The 27583-nt window shown below is 45.8% G+C and overlaps 1 protein-coding gene across 1 annotated transcript in view; it reads right to left on the bottom strand.

Moving 5' to 3' along the window:
• TMEM201 (transmembrane protein 201) overlaps nt 1-23091 on the bottom strand; it is a 42520-nt gene extending 19429 nt beyond the window's left edge. The window contains exons 1-6 of the mRNA XM_070759240.1: nt 22526-23091; nt 11846-11966; nt 3987-4181; nt 2893-3069; nt 1629-2017; nt 349-552 (exon numbers count right to left, since the gene is read on the bottom strand). Of these exons, the coding sequence (XP_070615341.1) occupies nt 349-552; nt 1629-2017; nt 2893-3069; nt 3987-4181; nt 11846-11966; nt 22526-22638 (1199 nt within the window). The 5' untranslated portion in view covers nt 22639-23091. The remainder of the gene's footprint in view (nt 1-348; nt 553-1628; nt 2018-2892; nt 3070-3986; nt 4182-11845; nt 11967-22525) is intronic.
• Between the last annotated feature and the right edge of the window lie 4492 nt (nt 23092-27583).

Genomic DNA, 27583 nt, shown 5'->3' with positions numbered 1-27583 from the left:
ATTTTTTTTTTTTAAGCGAGACCTCAGCCCCCTTAGCTAAATATCAACTCAGCCCTCAACTGATATGGGATCTTTGCAACTGTTCACCTCTCCACCACCCCCGTCCCCCCTCCACAGCGGAAGTGAAGCCGAGCTGGCCCGGTAGGTCACCGGAGATGCGCCCGGTAGCTGCCTAAAGAGGACGTGCAGAAGAGAAGGAAGGAGGAGGAGGAGGAAAAAGCTGAGATGGGAAGAGCCAAGATGAAGCAGTGGAGGAGGAGGGGCAGAAATGTGAAGGCGTTTCAAGGCCCTTCAATGACCTCCCCGCCCCCTCCACCCACCCGCCAAAGTCACTGCTGAGGATCTGACCTTCGGGGCCGAGGTCTCCACTGACCCCCGGGCTTCCGCGTGGCCACGGCAGCTGCAAACCCCACCAAGCAGCACAGGGAGGTGGTGCCGAACTTGGCAGTCTCCACCCAGCTGGGAATCTCCACCTGAAGGTACTTCTCGACCAAGTGGAAGCCCATCACCAGCAGCCACAGGAAAGCCGCGAAGGTGTCAATGCGTCGCAGCCTGGAAGGCGGAAACAGAGGTCAGTTTGAAGGAGGAATTGGGAGGAAGACACACTTGCACAGGTCAGTCCTCGATTTATTTATTTTTATTTATTTATTACATTTATATGCTGTTCACCCCAAAATGGACTCTGAGCGGCTATCAATAGTTATAAACATAATACTGATAAAAGGAACAATAAAAACATCAATAAAATCTTCAATACAGAAACTACAATATTAAAAAAAACATACATACTAACATTCAATCCTAATTCCAGGCTTACCGGAAAAGGCAGATTTATGACAATTTGCTTTAACAAACATTCGGAATTAGGACAGTCCTGAAAAACATATTTGCAACTAGTCCTCACCCTTATGACCGAAGCGTTCCAAGAGGAACAATAATGAATAAGTTATAATTTTTTTCCTTATTTGCTAATTAGTTTAATTGTTGAAGTGATGAGATTGTTTTTCTTTAGTAGATAAGAATATTTTATATATACTGCTCAAAAAAATAAAGGGAACACTCAAATAAACACATCCTTGATCTGAATGAAGGAAATATTCTAATTGAATATTCTGTTTGGGAATCACTAGGACAGTGATGGCGAACCTTTTTTTCCTCGGGTGCTGAAAGAGCGTGCACGTTCTGTCACACATGCACGAGTGCCCACACCATAATTCAATGCCCGGAGAGGGCAAAAACAGCTTCCCCCACCCTGCCGGAAATGGCCTGTTTCCCAACGTCTGGTGGGCCCAGTGGGCTCGTGTTTTTCCCTTCCCGGGCTCCAAAAGGCCCTCCACCATCCCCCCAGAGGCCCCCTGGAAGCCAAAAACGCCCTCCCAGAGCCTCTGTGCGAACCAAAAATCAGCTGCCCGGCACACACATGCACGTTGAAGCTGAGCTAGGGCAACGGCTCGGATGCCAGCAGATATGGCTCCGCGTGCCACCTATGCCATAGGTTTGCCATCACTGCCCTAGGAGATTTAAGTGTCCCTAACAACAAGTGTTTCAAGTGTTTGTTCAGAACGCATTCCGAGCACTTTGCTTCCTCCGTCTCCCAAAGCCCTTTGCGCAGATCGGCCCCATCATACCTGATTCGTCCCGCCAACAGCATAGCCAGGATGCAAGTGAAAAGCCCCAAGACGACCACGGCCGTTTGATGGTTCTTCCCGTAGATCCAGGCAGCTTCCAGCATTTCCACGGCTCGCGCTGAGAGTGACTGTACAACCTCCTGCCAGCCCGTCGCTTCGAAGAGGGAGCCATTAGGCGGCAGGATCACCGGTGGAGGCGGCCCGGTTTTATTCCTCGACAGATCTGGGCTTGGCGGGACCGGCGATGTAGCAGAACCCAAGAAAAATGGGTCTCCTGACCCATATACGGCCATCACCACCAGGGTGGCGCAACTGAGGAAAGCCAGAAACCGCAGCAGGATCACTCGCAGTGGGGTGCTATTGCCGGCAGAAGCCGAGGCATAATAGCTCTAAGGGGGTTAAAAAAAGAGAAAGAAACTATAGACAACGCAGATCAGATGTACCGTATTTTTCGGAGTATAAGACGCACCCTTTTCCTCCCTAAAAGAGGCTGATAACTTGGCTGCGTCTTATACTCTGAATGTAGCTTTTTTTCCAGTCCTAACTAGCTGCTCACGATCTCCCCAGCTCTTACCTTGCAGGCTATTTCATTGTTACTCTCTGCAAATAAGGTTTTCCAAGTCCTAAGTCTTGGCACGTTTTTTTCCATCGCTCCAACCTGCTGTGAATAAGTTTCTTTCCAGCCCTAAACAGGTACTAACAATGTTCCCAGTTCTTACCAGCTTGCAAGCGCTTTCATTGTTACTCTCTGCAAAGAAGGTTTTCCAAGCCCTTTGCAGGGTTATTTCCATTGCTCTACTTGCTCAGACTGTTTTTACCCTCTTGCGCATGCACAGAATGTTTTGCGCATGTTCAGAGGGTAAAAGAACCTAATTGACGGTGTCCAGGCGGGTGGGCAGAGCCTCCCGCTGTCTTCGTGACCAGCACTCCGACAACCAACAGGCACAAGTGAACTGGGAGCATTTCACCCGAGGCTGCGGTTCAAACCCCGTCCCCAGTTTAAAGGCCAAGAATGCAACGGCAAGTCGGAAGACACTTAATTCGCCAAACAAGGCAACAAATGGATGGCTTTCAGAAACAAAGCTCAACAAACAACTCCTTCCTTCCTTCCACTTTCTTTCTCTTTACCTCCTTCCTTCCCTCCCTCCCTCCCTGCCTCCTTGAGGTTCTGCCTCTTCTCTGCCCCGAATGAAGGGGAGGGGCCCTTTATGGTACTGGAAGATGGCGCCAAGATGGCAGGTCACATCACCCACCCTCTTCTTACCTGCATGTAAGTCTTGTCGCTTTTCCGGTTGTTGAAATGATGCCGGAGGAGGAGAGCTCGAAGCTGGCGGTTTTGATACTTGATATAATACTCGACGGCAGCTTGGCAGGGCCGGCAAAGTTTATAGGTCTGCTCCAAGTGGTGCTTATATACTTCGATTTCGTCGTCGTATTTGCCCTGCTCCAAAAGAGAGAAATTAGAATTACAAATTTCGATTTAATATTGTGGCTTGTCGGCTCCTCCAGCAGCTGAATCAGAGGAGGCAGAGGAGGGGGAAGGATATAATGGAACTGGAAAAGGTGCAAAAAGGGCCAACAAGAATGATCAAGGAAATGGAGCACCTCCCTTATGAAACCAGATTGCAACACCTTGGTCCCTTTAGCCTTGAAAGACGGCGTTTAAGGGGTAACCTGACCAAAGTGTATAAAATCATGCATGGGATAGAAAAGGTGGATAGTGGAAAATCCTTTTCTCTATCACCCAATATTAGGACAAGGGGGCACTCCCTAAAGCTCATAGGTAAGAAAGTGAGGACAAATCAAGGGAAATATGTCGTCACCCAGAGGGTCCATGGTTGATGGAATTCCCTTCCAGAAGAGGTCATGACAGCTGTCAGCTTTGATAGCTTCAAGGCAGAATTAGACACATTCATGGATGCCAAGTGTATCGGTGGTTATTGAAACGGATGTCCAAGTGCTCCTCTATGTGGGTCGAGGCAGGCAGGGTTCCCTTGGGTACCATTTGTTGGGGGTCAAGGGAAAGGGTCTTGCCTTCTCTTTCTGCTCAAGATTCCCATGGACAGTTGGTGGGCCACTGTGGGCCACAGAATGCTGAACTCGATGGGCTTTGGCCCGATTCAGCATGGCTCTTCTTATATTCTTATGGGGAAGAGGGAATGGAGCTGTCAGAGAGAGAGACAGAGGTGGAGCCTGGGCCATCCATCAGCCTGACAGCCTGTTACGTACTTTTAGAAAAAGGTCAGGCCAGAATGTAAACCATGCACCCATTATACAGGTGTGCAAAACTGAGGCCAGAGGCAAAAACAGCCAGGGGAAGGGTTTTTTGTCTGCTCTCTCGCAGGACCCCCTACTTACCTCTTCTCGGGGGGTGAAGGACGCCAGTTGCTTGATCTTCATGGTCTGGTGGCTATTACACTTCTTACAAAGGAGAACTTGGCTACTGACCCATTGTTGGGGTTTGGTGGGGTCATAGAAGGCACCCGCCCCAGAAACCACGTGATTTAGATTCTCCATATATTGAGCTGGGATGGGCTTGTTGTAATCGCCATTCTAAGAGGAACCAAAAGAGAAAGGAAGATTCTGACAAATTGGTTTTTAATCGTCTTGAAAACCTCAACACCTTTTATAAACAAATGTCAGGGTGGATTTTAAAAATTTTTTAAAATTTTAAATCAAATTAATTTTAATAAAATGCTATATCTATATCCATATATATGCATTGCTCAAAAAAATAAAGGGAACACTTAAAAAACAGAATATAACTTCAAGTAAATCAAACTTCTGTGAAATCAAACTGTCCACTTAGGAAGCAGCACTGATTGACAATCAATTTCACAGGCTGTTGTGCAAATGGAATAGTTGTGCAAATGAAATGTTCAATGAGAATATTTCATTCATTCAGATCCAGGATGTATTATTTGAGTGTTCCCTTTATTTTTTTTTGAGCAGTACTGTATACACACACACACAGAGTTAGGCATTGAAGTTGTACCTTTTTATTTTTATAATTTATTTTTTAGTTGTTAATTAGTTTTATGTGGAAGGGATGAAGCTATGATCATTTATATGAAAATATAAAGCTAAGATGCTCCATTAAGTGTTTATGAGATAAGAAAATTCTATACGTATATATTGTTAGGTATTGTTGATGTGTTTTTACTTCATGTATGTTTTATCTTAAGGTGGAGAACAATAAAAAAATGATATCCAAAATGCTTTTGCAATAAAAATCTATCTAAAGACAGTTTTCTATTTAAGATACATTCAGCATGATATGGAGCTTAGTTATGTAGTATGTACAGAGGTGGGTTCCTCCCAGTTCAGCCAAACCGGTAGCAACCCACTGGTGATGTCAAAATGACATCACGGAGCCAGTTTGGTGGTTGCCAGTTTGTTGGCGCCACCTTTTTCTTTTTGAATTTTTATTTATTTATTTATTTACCAACCATGCGCAGAAGCAGAGTTTTCGGCACTGCACATCTTGTTTTTGGCTTTTTTTGGGGGGGGGGGGAGAGAACTGTGCACGTGGGCGCCTGCAAAGCACAGGTGCACCCAAACAGCGTGACCACATCGCACGGGAGGAACTGGCAGAGAGGTAATTTGGAACCCACCTGTGAGCATGAGACTGTATATTCTGCAATATTTACAATTTGGGGGTGGGTGGGTAAACTCATTCAATGAATCCAAGCGGAGATAACATACACTGCATTGAAGCACTTACATAATTTCACAGTAACCATGGAATAAACCACAAAACAAAAATATTTATTTATTTATTTGATTGATTGTTTGATTTCTATGAAGTCCTTCTCCTGAGACTCCTTTATCCCATTGTTTTGCAAATCTATGTACACTATAAATTGTACGATTATTTGAAGAGAAATGAATCTGTACCACCAGGCTGGTGATGTGTGTGAGGAGGAAGGGCAAGCAGTGAAAATGAAAGTGAAATTTTGTAAGCAGCTTATAAACATAATATTAAAGAGCACTTGTCACATCAGATCTGGGACTGTCGCTGAGTCAACAGCAGGTCAGAGGAGCCGCTGCGGCACAGAGATGACAGCTGCTCTTTAAAAATTACGATTTAAATCAAGTTGATTTAAAACCAAACCTTTCTTTTACTAGTGATTAAAATCGTGATTTAAATCAGCTTGATTTAAATGAAATCTACTGTATAAATTTGCAAGCAAGGACTGCTTTGTTCATCACAGGAAGCTTTGTACAAATTTAGGTTTCTCCAAGGCTCAATTTTAGCTTCTCTGCATTAACATCTAGGATTCAAGTATTGACACTGGGGTGCCTCCCAAAACTAATGACTCTCTTTAATTAATGGAATATTAATTAAACATTGCTAAATACATAGGTATGTTTTTGCTTGGATTGGGGTGACTAACCTTTTTAAATTATTCAGGGTCAATGCGAAGTGCACATTTTTTACTTCAATTTTATAGCTGATATAACACTAAGCTTCGATATCAATATTAGTTAGATGAAGATATGAAGATTTGAATGAAGATTTGGATATAAGAGGCTTTATTAATGTTTACACTTAGGTAATGTCTTACTTTAGATGTAGGAAAACCTTTGAGGTTTGATATTTCACAATGTCAGATTAAAAAGAAGAAAAAGATAAGATTTTTGATATACAGTGATCCCTCGAGTATCGCGAGGGTTACGTTCCAAGACCCCTCGCGATACTCGATTTTTCGCAATATAGTGGTGCGGAAGTAAAAACACCATCTGCGCATGTGCACCCTTTTTTTCCATGGCCGCGCATGCGCAGATGGTGTTTTTACTTCCGCACCTGGCCCAGGGAAGGTTCCTTCCGCCGCCCAGCAGCTGATCTGCTAGGCAGCGCCGCAAAGGGGAAACCCCGATCTTCGGCTCCTCGCTGCTGCCGCGCCCGCCGCTTGTCCGCCCGCCGCTTGTCCGCTTATCCGCCGGCCGCTTGTCCGCCCGCCGAACTTCCGCGTTTGGCTTCAGGACTCAGCTGGGAAGCGGCGCGGCTGTTTTAAAAGGTCGCAGCCGGCCTGGGGGGCTTCCCAGCACCCCCCCGAACCCAGGTTGGGGGTTCGGAGGGGTGCTGGGAAGCCCCCCAGGCCGGCTGCGACCTTTTAAAACAGCCGCGCCGCTTCCCAGCTGAGTCCTGAAGCCAAACGCGGAAGTTCGCCTTTGGCTTCAGGACTCAGCTGGGAAGCGGCGCGGCTGTTTTAAAGGGTCGCAGCCGGCCTGGGGGGCTTCCCAGCACCCCCCCGAACCCGGGTTGGGGGTTCGGAGGGGTGCTGGGAAGCCCCCCAGGCCGGCTGCGACCTTTTAAAGCAGCCGCGCCGCTTCCCAGCTGACTCCCGAAGCCAAACCCGGAAGTGGTTTTTTTTTAAATTAATATTTTTAAAAAAATCGCGATATAGCGTTTCGCGAAGATCGAGATCGCGAAACTCGAGGGATCACTGTATGTGTTATGATAAGCATTGCTGTAGTGTTTGTGTTTATACAACGCTTAATTTTAAAGTGGAGAAAAAAATAAAAAATTTATATCCCCTGAAATTTTTATAGCTGGGGGCATAGTTCCCTGTAAGCTGCGCAGCGCGCTATAGCGCAGGCAAATTTTAAGGACAGCGCAGAGTTTTCCAAGCTGGCGCGGAGCGGGTTTCTCCCCGACCGACAGCTGATCCGCCCCTCCCAAGCTGTTGGTGGGAGAGAAAGCCCCGGCTTCCTGGGCTCTGCCGTCGGCCGCGCCCATCTCCTCCCACGCCCTTCCGCTTCCCTTCGGTGTCGGAGGAGGCGTTGGCCTCCTTCCCAGCCGCCGTGCTGGGAGCTGCCCCCTGGAGCCAGGGGCAACGGGCCCAGAATCGGCCTCCTCCCCCACGCCGTGCAGGCCAGCAAATCGTCAAGGCTTCTGAGGTGAGCTGCGTGGCGGCAGCGGGAGGCAGAGCCAAGGGGAGGGCATGCCGGCCAGCAAAGCCGGCTTTCCGGGAAAGCAGTGTGCTTTTCAAATGCGCTGCTTTCCTGCACCTCTTTCCTGGGCAGGGGGGGGAGAAGGTGGCCGCCTCCCCACCCTGCCCAGGTAAAAGGTGTAGGAAAGCAGCGCATTTGAAAAGCGCACTGCTTTCCCGGAAAGTCGGCTTTGCTGGCCAGCACAGGGCTTGAACCCTGCACCCGTCAGCAAAGCTGGCTGCCCGCCAGCCCGATGTCTGTCCGTGTGTGTGGGGCCCCCCGAATGTGCCAGCCTGATGTCCGTCCATGTGTGTGTGGGGGTGAATCCACCATCCACGCCACCAGCCTGATGTCCGTGCGTGCGGGGGGGGGGAGCCAATCCGCCAGCCACGCCGCCAGCCTGATGTCCGTCCGTGCAGGGGGGGACGAATCCGCCAGCCACGCCGCCAGCCTGATGTCCGTCCGTGCAGGGGGGGGGGGGACGAATCCGCCAGCCACGCCGCCAGCCTGATGTCCGTCAGTGCAGGGGGGGGGACGAATCCGCCAGCCACGCTGCCAGCCTGATGTCCGTCCGAGCGGGGAGTGTGTGAATCCGCCGGCCACGCCGCCAGCCTGATGTCCGTCCGTGCGGGGCGAATCCGCCAGCCACACCGCCAGCCTGATATCCGTCCGTACGGACATTGGGCTGGTGGGGTGGCCGGCGGATTGCTTCCCCCTAGCATGTACGGACATCGGGCTGGCGGCTGGCAGCCAGCTTTGCTGACGCCGGCCAGCAAAGCTGGCTTTCTGTGAAAGCAGCGCGCTTTTCAAATTCGCTGCTTTTCTGTGCGAGTCCCGCAGGCAGCCCAGCCGGGCGGCGGAGGAGGCCGAGGCGGAGTGGGGCTCCATGAGGCGAGCGGGCCTCGGCACGGCCTCAGCGAGGCGAGTGAGTCCTATAGAAGTGTTTGTGCCACGCCAGCCCGAATTTGAAAAGTGCGTTGTTTTCCCGGAAAGCCAGCTTTGCTGACGCCGGCCAGCAAAGCTGGCTTTCTGTGAAAGCAGCGCGCTTTTCAAATTCGCTGCTTTTCTGTGCGAGTCCCGCAGGCAGCCCAGCCGGGCGGCGGAGGAGGCCGAGGCGGAGTGGGGCTCCATGAGGCGAGCGGGCCTCGGCACGGCCTCAGCGAGGCGAGTGAGTCCTATAGAAGTGTTTGTGCCACGCCAGCCCGAATTTGAAAAGTGCGTTGTTTTCCCGGAAAGCCAGCTTTGCTGACGCCGGCCAGCAAAGCTGGCTTTCTGTGAAAGCAGCGCGCTTTTCAAATTCGCTGCTTTTCTGTGCGAGTCCCGCAGGCAGCCCAGCCGGGCGGCGGAGGAGGCCGAGGCGGAGTGGGGCTCCATGAGGCGAGCGGGCCTCGGCACGGCCTCAGCGAGGCGAGTGAGTCCTATAGAAGTGTTTGTGCCACGCCAGCCCGAATTTGAAAAGTGCGTTGTTTTCCCGGAAAGCCAGCTTTGCTGACGCCGGCCAGCAAAGCTGGCTTTCTGTGAAAGCAGCGCGCTTTTCAAATTCGCTGCTTTTCTGTGCGAGTCCCGCAGGCAGCCCAGCCGGGCGGCGGAGGAGGCCGAGGCGGAGTGGGGCTCCATGAGGCGAGCGGGCCTCGGCACGGCCTCAGCGAGGCGAGTGAGTCCTATAGAAGTGTTTGTGCCACGCCAGCCCGAATTTGAAAAGTGCGTTGTTTTCCCGGAAAGCCAGCTTTGCTGACGCCGGCCAGCAAAGCTGGCTTTCTGTGAAAGCAGCGCGCTTTTCAAATTCGCTGCTTTTCTGTGCGAGTCCCGCAGGCAGCCCAGCCGGGCGGCGGAGGAGGCCGAGGCGGAGTGGGGCTCCATGAGGCGAGCGGGCCTCGGCACGGCCTCAGCGAGGCGAGTGAGTCCTATAGAAGTGTTTGTGCCACGCCAGCCCGAATTTGAAAAGTGCGTTGTTTTCCCGGAAAGCCAGCTTTGCTGACGCCGGCCAGCAAAGCTGGCTTTCTGTGAAAGCAGCGCGCTTTTCAAATTCGCTGCTTTTCTGTGCGAGTCCCGCAGGCAGCCCAGCCGGGCGGCGGAGGAGGCCGAGGCGGAGTGGGGCTCCATGAGGCGAGCGGGCCTCGGCACGGCCTCAGCGAGGCGAGTGAGTCCTATAGAAGTGTTTGTGCCACGCCAGCCCGAATTTGAAAAGTGCGTTGTTTTCCCGGAAAGCCAGCTTTGCTGACGCCGGCCAGCAAAGCTGGCTTTCTGTGAAAGCAGCGCGCTTTTCAAATTCGCTGCTTTTCTGTGCGAGTCCCGCAGGCAGCCCAGCCGGGCGGCGGAGGAGGCCGAGGCGGAGTGGGGCTCCATGAGGCGAGCGGGCCTCGGCACGGCCTCAGCGAGGCGAGTGAGTCCTATAGAAGTGTTTGTGCCACGCCAGCCCGAATTTGAAAAGTGCGCTGTTTTCCCGGAAAGCCAGCTTTGCTGGCCGGCGTCAGCAAAGCTGGCTGCCCACCACCAACCCGATGTCTGTACGTGCTGGGGGGGGGGGGCAATCCGCCGGTCACCCCGCCAGCCCAATGTCCGTACGTGCAGGGGGGGGCGAATCCGCCGGCACTGCCGCCAGCCCGATGTCTATCCATGTGGGGGGAGGCGCGAATCCGCCGGCCACGCCACCAGCCTGATGTTCGTCCGTGCGGGGTGTCTGTGTGAATCCACCGCCCATGCCACCAACTCGATGACAAAGAGGGAATGAAAGAGGGAGAGAAAGAAAGAGAGAGATATAAAGGATAGAGAGAAAGAGGGAATGAAGGAGGGAGAGAAAGAGAGATGTATAAAGGATAGAGAGAGAGGGAGGGAGAGAAAGGAAAGAGAGAGAAAAGGAGGGAGAGATAGAGGGAATGAAGAAGGAAGAGAAACAAAGAAAGAGTGAGAGATATAAAGGATAGAAAGAGGGAGGGAGGGAGAGAAAGCGAGGGAGGGAGAGGAGGGAGAGAAAGAAAGAAAGAGAGAGATATAAATGATAGAGAGAAAGAGGGAGGAAGAGAAAGGAAAGAGAGAAAAAGAGGGCGAGAAAGAGGGAATGGAGGAAGAGAAAGAAAGAAAGAAAGAGTGAGAGATATAAAGGATAGAGAGAAGGAGGGAGGGAGAGAAAGGAAAGAGAGAAAAGGAGGGAGAGAAAGAGGGAATGAAGGAGGAAGAGAAAGAAAGAGTGAGAGCTATAAAGGATAGAGAGAAAGGGAGGGAGGGAAAGACAAAGAGGGAATGAAGGAGGGAGAGAAAGAAAGAGTGACAGATAGAAAGGATAGAGAGAAAGAGGGAGGGAGAGAAAGGGAGGGAGAAAAAGAGGGAATGATGGAGGGAGAAAGAAAGAGACATATATAAAGGATAGAGAGGAAGAGGGAGGGAGAGAATGGAAAGAGAAAGGGAGGGAGAGAAAGGAAAGAGATGAGAGAGGAAGGAGGAAAGAGAAAGGAGGGGGAGCGAATTATGGATGTCAGAACTCGCGTACGCCTGATAGTGTGCGCTCACACTTTATTTATTTATTTATTTATTTAGACTTCTATGCCGCCCAGTCCCAAAAGGACTGCTGCTCAGACACTATACCTTTCTGCCCACACCGGGAAAAAATTAGAGGGAACACTGGCTGGGGGATCTCTCATATTTCTCAATTTATCTCTTTTCTTTTTCTAAAATATATAAAAATAATTATTGAAATATATACATTAAAAACACAACATATAAACACTTAGACACACAATTATACACACACACACAAAGATATTCAATTGAATTGAATCATTAAACACATTATCCCCATAGTCATTGTAACAGCTATTATAGACTGATACTAAACAAAGGTTATTTAATTTATATACATGTTTGTTCTGCTTTTTATCACCTTAAATAAATCAATATTACAATATTTCAATTAATACAAATCAAATGGTTAATTATTGACCTTTAAAAATTATTTAGATAACTTTTTCCTTCTTATTTTATATCTAATTCTATACTAATTTTGTAATGTTCTGAATCTTCTTTATTATTTAATTTTAATGTCAACATATCTGCTTCTGCACAATCCACAATTAAAATTTAATCTTCTTCACAACAGAAAAATTAGCAAACCTATGAAAATCTCCCGGCTTTGTCCCCTGTGGCAAATCAAACTAATTTAGATTAATTTTTTTTTTTACATTTTTTTAATGTTGCGAAGGGGCAGGCAGAAATGTTGATGGGCGCAGACACCAACCCGCTAGGATCTCAAATAGGGACCCCGAGCGATGCAACGCCAGGCTCACCTCTTCAAATCCGTTGTATTGCTCACAATTCGGACAATCCCAGCAATTGCGGTTCCCGTACGGCACCACGGTGTCCTGGTTACAAAACCAGCAATTGACGGTCATGTGTGTGGGCTTCGACCTGCGGGTGGTAGGGAAGCAAGAAAGAAAAATCAAGAGCCATAAAAAAATAGGTTCAACTCTGGGAGTCTCTTCTGGATGCAAGAGTTTGGAGGACATCCAGGAGGCAGGAATGTTTGGCTAAAAAAAAAAAAGAACGTATGGGAGGGCAACTGGCCCCCAACTCTGAAGTTGGACAATTCATAGTTGTTTCGGCAGGAGTTTTGCATCTTCACATCCACATTTTAAATCACATTTATACCTCACGCTTCTCAGTGACCAATAAGGGCCCACATAATTGACCTTCTTCAGGTCCCGTCTGCCAAACAGTGCTGGTTTTCAGGGCCGCAGAGAAGGGCCTTCTCTGTGGTGGCTCCAATGCTTTGGAACCCAACTGCCTCCAGAGATGCGCGTTATCCCCACCCTACTGGTCTTTTGGAAAATCGTTAAGACCTCGCTTTTCTCGCAGGCCTGGGACCATGAATGATTGAGAGTATGCATGGTGTTAAGGGTTATTAATGTGTTTTTATATTGTTTCTTATTGTTGTTATTTAATTTAATTTATTTATTTGACTTCTATGCCGCCCACTCCCAATGAGACTCAGGGCGGCTTACAACCATTTTATTGTTGTAAGATTATTGATTATACATTTGAGAGAGCTTTTTGCATTACTCAGATTTAAATATACAAAAATGGTACGTTAATGATGGTGAACATATAAAAAGACATACAGTAATTTAATTCAGAGCAAGAGGGGGAAGTTCTCTTCCTATCTAGTGGGATCAATATATTTAGAATAGGGCAGAAAAATTCCACTGGGTATGCAGCGATAAATGTAGAATAGGGCATAATAATCTAGCTGGTTACACAGCGATATAGTCATAACTTGATCTCATTGGGTTAATGGAAGCCCTTCTTCTTTCCTCTTAAAAAAATTAAATAATATATATTTTTTCTTTTCTTTTTTTCTTTTTGCATAAAGAAGGAGAAATTGCTTTAGAGGTGATTAGGAAATACACAATACAGTAAAATATAGATAATAAAGACTATAATTATGAAGAGCGTATTAATTGTTGAATGCACTTAAGTTGAGCAAGGATTAAGGAAGAGGAACTCTTTATTAGCTATTGGGATCAACACTTTAGATTACGGCATGAGGATTCAGCTGGGTATGCAGCATTAATTATAGAAGTTGACCCCAGTAGATTATTGAGGGGTGTTTTATTTTCTTTTTTTCAGCTCTCTTTTTAAGAAAATAGGGTAGGATGATTTTACTGTACTTACATTGGTAGGCGACTAGAAAAGGTATTTCTATACTGGTGGGACTGCAATGATATAACTGCAACTGGAATAGGAGGTCTTGGTTGAACATACAATAATAAGATGTGAATAGGATATGATGAGTGTATCTGATATGGACAAGGGAAAAGATTAGGACATCCTCTTGGTCCGGTCTTTTTTCCTATTGAAGAATATTAGTGGAGGGTCCCATATGGAAACATATGGGGAAGTAAGTGAGAAGAGGAAAGTTCTTATTTTTTCTCTTTTTCTTCCTTTTTTCTTTCTGTACTGTTCTCTATTAGGCTCTTCATTCTACTACTTTAAACTTTAAACTTTCCCTTTTATTCTCTGTAAAAATTTTCTTTGCATACTTTCTATTCTATGCTTTCAATTTTTTTTGGTTTTTGTATTTCTATATTTTTAATCTTTATAATTGTTATTTGTATTACTTTACAATTGCTATTTTTATTTGTTTTTAATGTTTATATAAAGGAGCAATGTTTTTATAAAGGAGTTTTCTTTAATTAGGTTTGTAATTTGACTAATTTGGCAATAATGTATTTGGTAATATTATTGGGTTTATTCTTTCCCCCTTGAATACGTCACTAGAAGGTTTTTTTAATGTTATTTTTTAAGGGATTTTTAAAATTAATAAGCACTAATTATTTTAAAAGGTTATTGATTATATGTGAAAATTGACATGGAAAAGATGTGGAAATTTTTAAAAATATTTCAGCCTAATCTTCATGAGGTATTGAAAATTGTGAACAGCTTAAAAGGGGTATTAGCTTTTTTGCTTATTTGTATAACTTGTGAAAATTGAGCAGCTATTGTTATCCAGATGTCAAAAGTAAAGGAGGCAGTATTGGACTTGTAGACCATAACTTTTTGAAATTGACCTATTGTAAGCAACTTGTTGATGTTGGTCTGTTTTTTTACTGTATTGTGATTGGAGAGAAAAATACAAAAATCCTTTGCCATAACAATAAATAGTACATACAATAAACAAGTCAAATAATTAGTAATAAGAACATTAAAACCCATAATAAACCATGATGAATTATACAATCAAATCACGTACATACAGAACAGTTGCAATCGGACATATAAATTAAATCAATCAATCAATCATTTATTTTTTGCACAAAGAAGGGGTATGCCATAGTCCTTCTTTGGGGGGGGGGGGTGTTTCACATAAGCAGTGCCCAATCCCTATTTTGTTTGTGCCACCCCCATCTGGACCCCACTTTAACCTATGGGACCCATTGCCCCACCATTGCATCCTGGAAGGCCTGTTGGCTGGAAAGAAGTCATGTGCCAGTTGCCTAGCAACCTTGCCACTTCCTCCTGCTTCAGAAGAAGCCATTTTTTTGCTGGTTGCCTAGCAACCTTGCCACTTCCTGCTTCTACAGAAGTGGGTTTCCGGTTGCTGGGCAATGGCAGCATTGGAGTTATCTAGCAACTGTCTCACTAGGCTGGTCCAAGAGGCAGTATCACCCTGCCTCTTGGATGGGGAGGTTTTTCTTCCTACTTTCTGCCCAAAAGCAATAATAATAATAATAATAATAATAATAATAATAACAACAACAACAACAACAACAATGGAAGCCATTTCCCCCCCTTTCTGGATTAGACTGAGGGAGGAAAGCCCCCGCCTCAATATATATTTTGTTGAAAATAAAAATCCAGTATGAACACTTGTTCAACAACACATGTAACCAACTGCTAGGGATAATTAAATGAAGGGGAGGGCAGCCCTAATCCCCCCCATTTGATAATTGCAGAACTAGTTATGGGGAAGCCAATCTCCCTAGAAACCAGAGTTGGGTGTCAGCACCTGTTGGACTTCTGCCTAACAGGTGGCAGCAAATGCCAGGGAGCAAAGATTCCACAGCAGGGGTGCAGCTGTTGACTCTTGCCATGGGGTAAAGAATTCCCCCCCTCAAGGGGTATTTGCTGCTTCCTTGGTAATCCCCAATGGGCTTTCATAGTTTTCAGGGTCCCTTGCTTTCTCGCTTGGCTATTTTCTGAAAGCAGGGGACTACAAAACTTTTAATTTTTATTTATTTATTTATTTAATCCAGTACATAATACACATTGAAGAGAATAGATATGTAGTAATACAGTATAACAAAAGAAACGAATAGAAGAAAAGATATAAAATTATAGGAGAACAAATTTGAAAGGAAGAAAAGATAAATGAGATAAGGAGAGACAATTGGACAGGGGACGGAAGGCACACTGGTGCACTTATGCATGCCCTTTACTGACCTCTAAGGAATCTGGAGAGGTCAATTGTGGATAGTCTAAGGGAAAAATGTTGGGGGTTAGGGGTTGACACTACTGAGTCAGGTAATGAGTTCCATGCTTTGACAACTTGGTTGCTGAAGTCATATTTTTTACAGTCAAGTTTGGAGCGGTTAATATTAAGTTTGAATCTGTTGCGTGCTCTTGTGTTGTTGCGATTGAAGTTGAAGTAGTCATTGACAGGTAGAACGTTGCAGCATATGATCTTGTGGGCAATACTTAGATCGTGTTTTAGGCGTCATAGTTCTAAGCTTTCAAGACCAAGGATTGAGTCTGCTTTCATAGGGTATTCTGTTTCGAGTGGAGGAGTGAAGGGCTCTTCTGGTGAAGTATCTTTGGACATTTTCAAGGGTGTTGATGTCCGAGATGTGGTATGGGTTCCAGACAGATGAACTGTATTCAAGGATGGGTCTGGCAAAAGTTTTGTAGGCTTGGGGGACGAGGGTTTGAGAATCAAATGACTTGCAGAAGAAGTCTACCGCAGTCGGACTGAGGGAAACCCTTAAAAAGTAGGTTTTTAAAAAACCCCGCTTACTTTAAAAAGTTTATTTAAAAAATAAATATTTATTTAAAAAATAAATTTTTCATAAACTTTCCACATTTACAAAATGCACACTATTTTTCATTAGGATTTTGCTCATCAGATTTCAAAAGTTTTTTAAAAAAGAAATCCCTTTCTTTCTCTCTGGAGAGAAATAAACTAATCCCTGCCAATTCCTACTCTGAACAATTCTAAGCAAGGGTTTAGACTAGAAGACCTCCAAGGTCCCTTCCATTATTTTTATTATACAAACATTCCAGTTTCAATTGAACAGTATGTATTGTCAGGGTACAAATCCTTTTAGGAAATAATAATCATAGTGTGTACAACAATATCCATTACAATTACTATCAATTATATTCATGTTAATAACAGTAATAATCATACTATTGATTTAACCAAGTTAATCCATCTTCGTGACATCACTGATCCTCCAAGTCAAGTCATTCCTTTAAGGGTTAAACAAGCCAGTTAAGGATTATACAGTACAGTATTGGGGTTTCCCTAATTGTTGCTTAAATTAGCTCGTCAGAATAATTTCCCAACTGCATCGATTAAAAAAAAAACCCATGCAAATATTAAAAACTTTAAAGAGCTTATGAGCACACCATGGCTGGTGTTAAAAATGCGCTTCTATTTTGTGCGTAAGTGATTCTTCCAATAGTGTGTTCCAAAATCAGTTGCTACCGGTTTATAGAACTGGGCCGAACCGGGAGCAATCCACATCTGGATTCTTCCCAATTTCTGAATTGCAAATACAGAAAATAAAGAATCCTGCCTCCCCAAAATTTAATGTATTTCCATTTTATCGGACCCAATAAAACACAAGAGAAATAAGAGAGAGATGAGAAAGATGCATGCACGTTCACCACCATTGATATAAGCCATAAACAGCCATAGATAAATTAAGTATTTTTTCCAAGATAAGCCCTATAAGTTGATTACTCCCTTCTCAGCTCTTTAAAGCACAACCAAAATGTTAATTCATTGTTGTTGGGGTTTTTTGCCGCGCGCTAACAAACCACCCAAGTCCACGGAGAGGGGTGGCGTATAAATCAAATTCATACAATAATAAATAATAAAATAAGCTGGGTATTCGACAGACAGGTGTCTCACAAATCGCCAATTGTTCCTGAAAGAATTTCTGGCAGCATCCCGTCTTGAGTGCCTGTCCTCTACTAACCGGCCAACTGCTAATATAAATTGGAAATCTCACAACTTCTGCTTGCAAAGTAATCCTTGATTTGCAACAGCAACTGAACTCAAAATTTCAATCGCTAATGTTAGACAGTTGTTAAGTGAGATTTGCCGCATTGCTGCAGTAAAATAAGCAATCAGAACAAGCTTGAAGTCCCGTGATGGCAAACCTATGCATGTGCGTGCTGGCCAGCTAATTTTCGGCGTTCCAGAGGGCGGTGGGGAGGCCCTTTTTGCCCTCCCCAGGCTTCAAGAAAGCCTCTGGAGCTTGTGGATGGCAAAAACCGGACTCAATGGGCCTACTGGAAGTGTGGAAATGAACTTCCCGTTGGGCTATCTTTCACTATCCCCAGGCTTCGGGAAAGCCTCCTTGAAGCCTGGGGAGAGCAAAAAACAGCCTAATGGGCCTACCGGAAGTTTGGAAATAAACCTCTGAGCTGTTTTTTGCATCCAATAAAGGCCAAGGAGGCTTTTCTGAAGCCTGGGGAAGATGAACTTAGTTTCTGATCTTCCAGTAGGCCTGTTGGGCCCATTTTTCGTACTCCACAGGCTCCAGAGTCTTTCATGAAGCCTGAGGAGGGCAAAAAGGGCCCAATGGGCCTACTGGAAGTGTGAAAATGAACTTACCACTGGGCTGTTTTTTGTCCTCTCCAAGCTTCAGGAAAGCCTCCTTAAAGCCTGAGGAAAGCGAAAAATGGCCCATCGGGCCTAAGAGAAGTCTGGAAATAAACTTCTAGGCTGTTTTTTGCATCCAACAAAGGCCGAAGGAGGCTTTCCTGAAGCCTGGGGAGGGCGAAAAACAACCCAAAAGGGCGTGCAGGAAGTCCGGAGCCTTCAGTGAGGTCTATGCTCATGCATGGGCGGGGGGGGGGGGGGGGGCAGCATTGTGTGTGTGTGCATTTGCGGGCATTGCATTATGGCCGTGGGTATGTGCACACTGGCTGTTTTCATTTAAACAAACAAAAGAACCCTTTTGGTTTTGTGTTATTTCTTCTGCTTTTGCAAGGGGGTGCAAAAAAAGGAGGCATCTTCATCAATTCCTTGGACCAGCGGATAAATGGGAAACTTATCAAATTTGCAGATGACACCAAACTGGATAGGCTCAAGATACAGAAGGATCTTGACAGACTTGAACAATGAGCGCTATCTAACAAAATGAAATTCAAGGGTGAAAAATGTAAGCTTCTACATCTAGGCAAGTAAAACAAAATGCATAGGTACGGTTTATGTGGTACCTTGCTCAAAAGTAGTAACTGTGAGAGGGACCTTGGAGTCCTAGTGGACAACCATTGAAATATCAGCCAGCCATGTGCAGCAGCTGCCAAAAAAGCCAACACAGATCTATGCTGCATTAACAGAGGGATAGAATGAAGATCACAGGAAGTATTAATTAATATCACTTTATAAGGCCTTGGTAAGGCCACACTTGGAATCCTGCATTCAGCTTTGGTCGCCATGATGCGAAAAGGATATTGAGACTCTAGAAAAAGTGCAGAGAAGAGCAACAAAGATGATTAGGGGACTGGAGGCTAAAACCTATGAAGAACAGTTGCAGGAACTGGGTATGTCTAGTTTAATAAAAAGAAGGACCAAGGGAGACACGATAGCAGTCTTCCAATATCTCAGGGGTTGCCACAAAGAAGAGGGAATCAAACTATTCCCCAAAGCACCTGAGGGTAGAACAAGAAGCAACGGATGGAAACTAAACAAGGAGAGAAGCAACTTAGAACTAAGGAGAAATTTCCTAACAGTTGGAACAATTAATCCGTGGAACTGCCTGCCTCCAGAAGTTGTGAATGCTCCAACACTGGAAGTTTTTAAGATGCTGGATAACCATTTGTTTGAAGTGGTGTAGGATTTCCTGCGCAAGCAGGAGGTTGGACTAGAAGACCTCCAAGGTCCATTCCAATTCTGGGTATTCTGTTATTCTATTCTACATCCAGAGATTTAATTCCTCAATTTCAGGCTAATTGACCGAAACAAAAATGCTTTTATAAGGGGGAAAAATCTTGCTTGAAATCCAGCATTTCTCACATTCCAAAGAGATTTGGTCAACTGGTTTGGTTTAACTCTTTCACAAAAATTCCTTCCTGGCCCATCCCCCAAATCTCCTTCTCTCTGAACTGACCATTTTTTTGTCCCATAAGCAAAAAAAATACTAACATTTTCCCACAGGCCATGTTTTTTTCCCCATAACCACCATCTCTGGTTGATTTAAGCCACAATTTTGCCCCAGAGCTTGGCTCTGCTGGATCTTTTAACATTTCTAGGGAAAATTCAATACAGGTGAATAATTTGGGTTATGCCCTCTGTTTTTCCCAGCCCAGCAGGCTAGGGATAATGGGTCCTCCAATACTTAAAGGCAGAAATATGTCAAGTCTTTGGATTCTTTTTTAAAACAATGTAATAGATACGGATTAAGACCTGTACAAAAAGTTATATGAGAAATATTCTTTTTAAAATCAATAAATAATTTTTTTAAAAAATATGACAACTGCTGCAGAAATATTCAAAGCAGTTTTAAGTATCCAACTGTCTTCCCTCTACCTTCCTATACCTTCTCAATTGAAGAATAACAGACTGATGAAAAGAAATGTAAAACAGGTGCAAAATAGGATATTGGGAACATTTATGCAATACAATATAACTCTAAGTAAATCAAACTTCTGTGAAATTAAACTGCACTTAGGAAGCAACGCTGATTGACAATCAATTTAACATATTATCAGCACATTCAACTTGTACAGAACAAAGTATTCAATGATAATATTTCATTCATTCAGATCTAGGATATGTCCTTTATTTTTTTGAGCAGTGTTTATAAAAATTGTGGAGATAAATATATATATATATATATATAAAAGACTGAGTTATCCCTCTTTTTACAAATGGCGAATCACATAAAATACGCAATAACTTCAGAGCACAAACATTGGTAGTACTTTAATATTTTAATAATATACCGTAACATTATTTTAAAGTATTAGATCAAATACAGGCATCCTTGAGTGTTCATTTAATGACAGTTCAAAGTTACAACGGCACCAAAAAAAGTGGACCAGCAGGACCAATTTTCACACTTAAAGCCTTTGTAGTATTCCCAAGGCCACGCAATCAAAATTCAGATGCTTGGCAATGGACTCCCATTTATGACAGTCGCCATAATCCCCCTTTGTGACCTCCTGACAAGCGAAGTACATGCTAGGACCTGGAAGTTTGGCTTTTATGGAGCACAGCCCCGATGAGCACATGTACACTTAATGTTTCCGCATGACTTTTTCGGCACTCAGTGCCAAAAATGTTCACCCTGACTGCTCTATATATTCCCTGAGATTGTACAAAACTGGTTACACAAAACCACTCCCCTTCAACCAAACGTTATGTGAATCTCTCACATAATTTCCCTATAGGTTCGTCGAGCACCAACAATGTGAGTGCCTGTGCGCAAGCTCGCTTTGGTCGTGTGTACACTTCCGTGCATATATGCAGCTTTCTGTGCATGTATGCAGCTTTGCTTACATGCGCCGCTTGCACATGGTTTGAAAACATGGCTAAATAGGACGGCATAGTGCTGGGGTGGATGGGCGGGCCCACCTGCAGGTCGCTACTACCAGTTTGCCCGAATCGGCTCCTCTGATGGCGAGAAATAGCGCTTGAGAAAAAGTAGCAATAAATGTGTAAGTGAAATTGAGTAACTTTCATTCAGATTGGCGTCACTTTTTTTCCCAGCATAATTTGCCCATCTATTTACCTGGCTGCCCTTGGATTTCCTCGTGGTCTCCTATCCCAAACACCCAACGTGACTTCTTCTTAAAAGACCCAGCTTTAAACAAAACCAAATCTGTAGCAAAGTTGTGTAGCGTCGCCTTTGCATGCGAATGATCTCACGCTTAGCATCTGATCCTCCAGGAACCTGGTTTCTGGCAAGGTGTGGCGCCTTATGGGATAAACCACCCTGGACTGCACAGCTCAAGATTCTGATGTTTCTTACAACCCCCCCTGAAAGGTAGACCATCAATTTGCTAACCCAATGGGATCCTTTTTGCAGCTTGGGAGTGTTTTTTTCAGTGTTTGTATGTGTGTGAGCTATCTATCTATCTGTCTGTCTGTCTACCTACCTACGTGTCTATCTATCTGTCTATATCCATCAATCCAACCAACCATCCACCTACTTACCAACCTACCTCTATCTATATTGTCTGTCTACATCCATACATCTCCCTCAGTCTATATTGTCTACCTCTCTGTGTACATCTATGTATCTAACTAACTACCTCTATCTTTATTATCTATCTGTCTACAGCCCATCTATGTAGTCTATCTCTCTATCTAAATCTATATTATCTACCTCTGTGTACTTCTATGTACCTACCTAACCTACTTATATTTATGTATCTATATCTATACATCTACCTACCTTTCTACTTACCTACCTTTATCTATCTATATATCTACCTACCTACCTCTCTCCCTACCTGTATCTATACAGTATATCTACTTACCTACCTACTTCTATCTATATTATCTATCTCTGTCTATATCTATCTGTCTGTCTATCTATCTCCATTTATATTATTTATCTACCTCTCTGTGTACATCTATCTATCTACCTACCAACCTAACTACAAATATTTATCTATCTATATTCCTATCTACCTACCTACCTCTATCTCTCTACCTACCTACCTACCTAGGCCATTTCAACTGAGACTCCTTTCCAAGTTACTTTGAATTCACCATGCGCCGCAGGCAGGCACATACATACAATACAAACACAAACACACACACGCACGGGTTGTGCAAAGTTGAACCCGGAAGGGCTGCCCTCCCACGCTCGAGGCACGTGGACTGGCCGGCTGCAAAAAAACCTCCCCAGGGCTATTTCTCCCCTTTAAAAGACACCCCGTCGGCCCGCGTTGGGACCCGCGAGGGGGGGGGCAGGTGGAGGCCAACACCTCCAAGTCCATCCCGGGGTTTGCCCCCTCCCCCACGTCTGAGAGACCTCCCCACCCCTAAACTTTTTTTTTAGCGTGTGATAAGCGCGCGAAGTGGAGGAACGAAAAGGGGGGGTTTAAGACGGGGCGCCAGCCCCACCCCCCAAGTAAGAAGGCAAATCCGCCACTGGGCCTCGTCGTGGGTGTCCCCCCCCCGACCTACCCACTCCTCTTTTTTTCTTTCCATAAATCCCCCCCCCCCCATGGGGAGAGGGAAATATCCAAAGCATCCTCCCCGGCTCGGCCTTCCTTTTTCTTACCTTCGCGCGATTTTATAAAGCAAGACTCCGCCGGCGGCAGCGCACACGGTCACGCCGAGGCCCCCGGCCAGGCCTCGGGAGTAAGCCGCCACCAAGGCGCCGACGTCTTCCATGGGTGGGTGGGTGGGAAGAAGGAACGGAGGGAACGAAAAAAATGATAATTTAAAAAAAAACGGAAAGAGAATTGGAATGGAGAAAGGAGAGGAGGAGGAGGAGGAGGAAAAAAAAGGGGAGGGGGGAGGGGGTCCTTCTTCCTTTTGTCGGGGGGAGAAAAAAAATGAGAAAATAAATTCCCGCGTGTATCCGAAGCGCCGCGCCGATGGAACGTTGGAAGCTCTGACTTTCCTTTTTAGAACGTTCTGCGACCCCTTTGGAACGTTGAGTCGCGAGTCCCGCGGGGGGTTAGAACGCCGGCCAGCCAATCGCGTGGCCGCCTGGGGCGCGAACGTTCCAAACGGGAAATCCAGCGGCGGCGGCGGCTGGTTGGGATCGGCGGTTTTTCCTCCTCCTTCCCGCGGCTCCGCCTCTTCCACCCAGGCCGGATCCTCCCCCGCTGTGCATGGAGGGCTCCAACGGAGAGGATCTCTACTACAGGGTTACACCCGGCCCCCACCCACGCGTGGTTCTCCGCGATCCCGGGATCTTCCCTTCGGCGGGGATCGGCTGCCCGCGTCCACGCGCGTCTGCTCGGTCTCCGCTCGCAGCCGCCGCCGTTCTTTTATACCGGAAGGTGGTGGTGGTGGTGGGCGGCGGGGGAGGCTGAAGGGCCGCCTCGTGAAAGGGCAGCGTCGTGCCGGGAGCCGAGGGGGGGGGGGAGGAACCGAGCCCACCCCGCGTGTGGACGGAACAAAATAATCAAGGGCGGATAATAGCGCGCGGGGACCGGACGCTTCGTGCTTTGGAGCGAGTTCTTTTTTCGAAGGGACGGTCACGTTTTTAAAAGCCACCTCGGGACGTGATGGGCGGTGGACTCTTGTATTTTGATGGATCCGAAAACTCCTTCGAAAGTTTGGGAAATAATTGGGAGTTTTGACGCCCACCGAGAACGCCTTATTTGGCCCGTTTGTTTTATTGATTTATTTTAATTTTTATCTACAGTATCCATCCATCCATTTGTCGGTCGAAGAAGTATAGGATAGTACAGTGGTGCCTCTACTTACGAACTTAATTCGTTCTGTGACCAGGTTCTTACTAGAAAAGTTTGGAAGAAGAAGCAATTTTTCCCATAGGAACCAATGTAAAAGCAAATAATGCATGGGATTGGGGAAACCACAGGTAGGGTAGAGGCCATTTCCTCCCAGAAGATTCCTAGAGAGGCCCCACAGAGGCTTCTTCCCGCCTTTTCCGGCCCTGTTTCCTCCCAGGAGATTCCTAGAGAGGTCCCACAGAGGTTTCTCCCTGCCTTTTTCGGCCCTGTTTCCTCCCAGGAGATTCCTAGAGAGGCTCTACAGATGCTTCTTGCCTTTTCTGGCCCTGTTTCCTCCCAGGAGATTCCTGGAGAGGCCCCAAGGAGATTTCTCCCTGCCTTTTCCAGCCCTGTTTGGTCCCAGCAGATTCCTAGGGAGGCCCCACGGAGGCTTCTCCCCGCCTTTTCTGGTTACAGTTTCGGAGGCTTGGGTTTGTAAATGAAAAATGGTTCTTGAGAAGAGGCAAAGAGGTACCACTGTAGTTTGTATAAGCATTAACATAAGTAGAAAGTGCATGGTACCTCTGCCTAAGAACGCCGCTATTTACGAAATTTTCTAGATAAGAATCGGGTGTCCAAGATTTTTTTTTTGCTTCTCAAGAACCATTTTCCACCTTCAAACCGGAGCCTCTGAAACTGCAACCGGAAAAGGCGGGGAGAAGCCTCCGTGGGGCCTCTCTAGGAATCTGCAAGGACACAGGGCTGGGAAAGGCGGGCAGAAACCTCCGTGGAGCCTCTGTAGGAATCTCCTGGGAGGAAACAAGGCTGGGAAAGTCAGAGAGAATCCTTCGTAGGGCCTCTCTAGGAATCTGCAAGGAAACAGGCCTGGGAAAGGCGTGCAAAAGGCTCTGTGGGCCCTCTCTAGGAATCTCCTGGGAGGAAATACGGTCTCCACCCTCCCCGTGGTTTCCACAATCACACACTACAGTATTTGCTTTTACATTGATTCCTGTGGGAAAATTGCTTCTTCTTACAAACTTTTCTACTTAAGAACCTGGTCAAGGAACGAATGAAGTTCATAAGTAGAGGTACCACTGTATATCCATCCTAAGATAAAATACAGGAAATAGTATAAGGGCAGACTAGATGGACCATGAGGTCTTTTTCTGCCGTCAATCATCTATGTTTTTATGTTAAGTACCCAAAGGCCGGACAAGGAATAATAATGGATGGAAACTGACCGGGGAGAGATTGAACCTGGAAATAAGGAATTTTCTGACAGTGAGAACCATCAACCAATGGAACAGAAGTTGCCTTTGGATATTGTGGGAGCTTCATCCCTGGAGGCTGGACTGCCCTCTGTCAGAAACGGTGTAGGTCTCCTGCTTGATTTGGGGTTGGACTAAATGACCTACAACAGTGACAGTGAACCTTTTTGGGTTTGCAGGCCAAAAGGAGGTTTGTGGGTGTGCTGGCATGCGTGCACATGCCCACATCCCTTTCCTACCCCCCACATATGCACACACACACACGGGCTGCGCATGTGCGCCCCTCATCCCTTCCTTCGGAAGTTGTGGGAACTCCATCACTAGTGATTTTCAAAAGGAGACAATGTTAGGATTCTGTCCATAACTGTTGGGTCGGCAACATATTTATTTATTTATTTATTTAATTGATTGATTGATTGATTGGATTTGTATGCCGCCCCTCTCCGGAGACTCGGGGCGGCTAACAGCAATAATAAGACAGCGTACAATAATAATCCAATAATAAAAACGATATTGGCTGCAGTTGTTGCAAGCTGCCACAAGAGGGAGCGAGAGTTCATTGTTTAATTCTCTCAAGCCACACTTTTTTTTATGGCTACTCATAGTTAGGTTATCTCGGCAATGTCTCTGCATTGTAGTTACGTATTATAACTTAAATGTGTTTTGGTTTGATATCTTTGCTGGTTATGACAACTGGCAAAGACTATGTACTTGCTACTATTTGCAGTGATGACCTGCCACTGGAAGCAGGTAGCAGCAGCCACCGCCTTTCAGTCAAAGGAGTGGGAGGTTCCTCCTCTCGCACACCTGGATTACTCTCTGGCGAAGTGTATGGGAGGTGTGTGCTCCTTGATGCCTCAGAGTCCCCTTTTTTAAGCCTTAAAGTTTTGGATTTTTTTGATTCCCCTCGCCTCACCTCCTTCCTTCGGCAGCGACTGTCCTCCTCTTCTTCCTCCTCCTCCCACCCAAATTCTGAACTTTTATTTCTTTCTGAATGGGTTCACATGCATTATTTGCTTTTACATTGATTCCTATGGGAAAAATGGCTTCTACTTAGAAACTTTTCTACTTAAGAACCTGGTCACGGAACAAAATAAGTGCTTAAGTAGAGGTACCATTGTATATGGCTGTTAGGGTCTGGATGGGTGTCAACAGGCTCAAACTCAACCCTGACAAGACGGAGTGGCTGTTGGTTTTGCCTCCCAAGGACAATTCCATCTGTCCGTCCATTACCCTGGGGGGGGGAATTATTGACCCCCTCAGAGAGGGTTCGTAACTTGGGTGTCCTCCTTGATCCACAGCTGACATTGGAACATAATCTTTCGGCTGTGGCAAGGGGGGCATTTGCCCAGGTTCACCTGGTGCACCAGTTGCGGCCCTATTTGGACCGGGAGTCACTGCTCACAGTCACTCATGCCCTCATCACCTCGAGGTTTGACTACTGCAACGCTCTCTCTGAAAAGTGCTCAGAAACTTCAGATTGTGCAGAATGCGGCTGCGAGAGCAATCATGGGCTTTCCCAGATATGCCCATGTCTCGTCAATACTCCGTGGCTTGCACTGGCTGCCGATCAGTTTCCGGTCACAATTCAAAGTGTTGATTATGACGTATAAAGCCCTACATGGCATTGGACCAGAATATCTCCAGGACTGCCTTCTGCCTCACAAATCCCAGCGGCCAATTATGTCCCACAGAGTTGGCCTTCTCCGGATCCCGTCGACTAAACAATGTCGGCTGGCAGGATCCAGGGGAAGAGCCTTCTCTGTTGCGGCCCTGGCCCTCTGGAATCAACTCCCTCCAGAGATTTGAACAGCCCCCACCCTCCTCGCCTTCCGTAAAATGTTGAAGACCCACCTTTCTTGCCAGGCATGGGGATAATTACCACCCTCTTCCCCCTTTTTTGTTACATTTTCGGCCTTACTGTATGACGGATTACGTTGAATGTGTATGATTGTATAGTTAGGGATTTTACTATGTTATTAAAGTTTTTTAAATTGATTTTATTTTTCTATTATTGGATTTGTAATGCATTGTATCAGTTATGTTGTGAGCCACCCCGAGTCTTCGGAGAGGGGCGGCATACAAATCTAATAAATAATAATAATATGGATTGTTATTCTGACATTATGTGTATGACTTAATGTTTATAGGAATATGTCATTTCTCAAAGTAAACTTTCATTCAAGTTAACATATCTGTGTGTGGCTGAGTAATGATTCACAGCTAATCTCAATCTAAACATTTCTGTGTGTGCACAACCTTGGTAAACAAGGATTAGTCTGCTCACACATTAACAGACTGGACTGCCATCAGTCAGAAAAGGTGTAGGGTCTCCTGCTTGAGTGGGGGGGGGGGGGTTTGGACTAGACGACCTACATCTCTGTTAATCTGTATCTACCTTCCCTTCCTCCTCCTCTCTTTAATTTGGCATTCATTATTTTGTATTATTTATACAGTGGTACCTCTACATAAGAATGCCTCTACTTACAAACTTTTCTAGATAAGAGCCGAGTGTTCAAGATTTTTTTTGCCTTTTCTTAAAAACTATTTTCCACTTATAAACCCGAGCCTCCGAAACTGTAACCAGAAAAGGCAGGGAGAAGCCTCTGTGGGGTCTCTTTAGGAATCTCCTGGGAGGAAACAGGGTCGGAAAAGGCAGGGGGA

This window comes from Erythrolamprus reginae, chromosome 8 (assembly GCF_031021105.1).
Source record: "Erythrolamprus reginae isolate rEryReg1 chromosome 8, rEryReg1.hap1, whole genome shotgun sequence".
Taxonomy (NCBI): Eukaryota; Metazoa; Chordata; class Lepidosauria; order Squamata; family Dipsadidae; genus Erythrolamprus; species Erythrolamprus reginae.
This window is presented reverse-complemented; position numbering and strand designations above follow the sequence as displayed.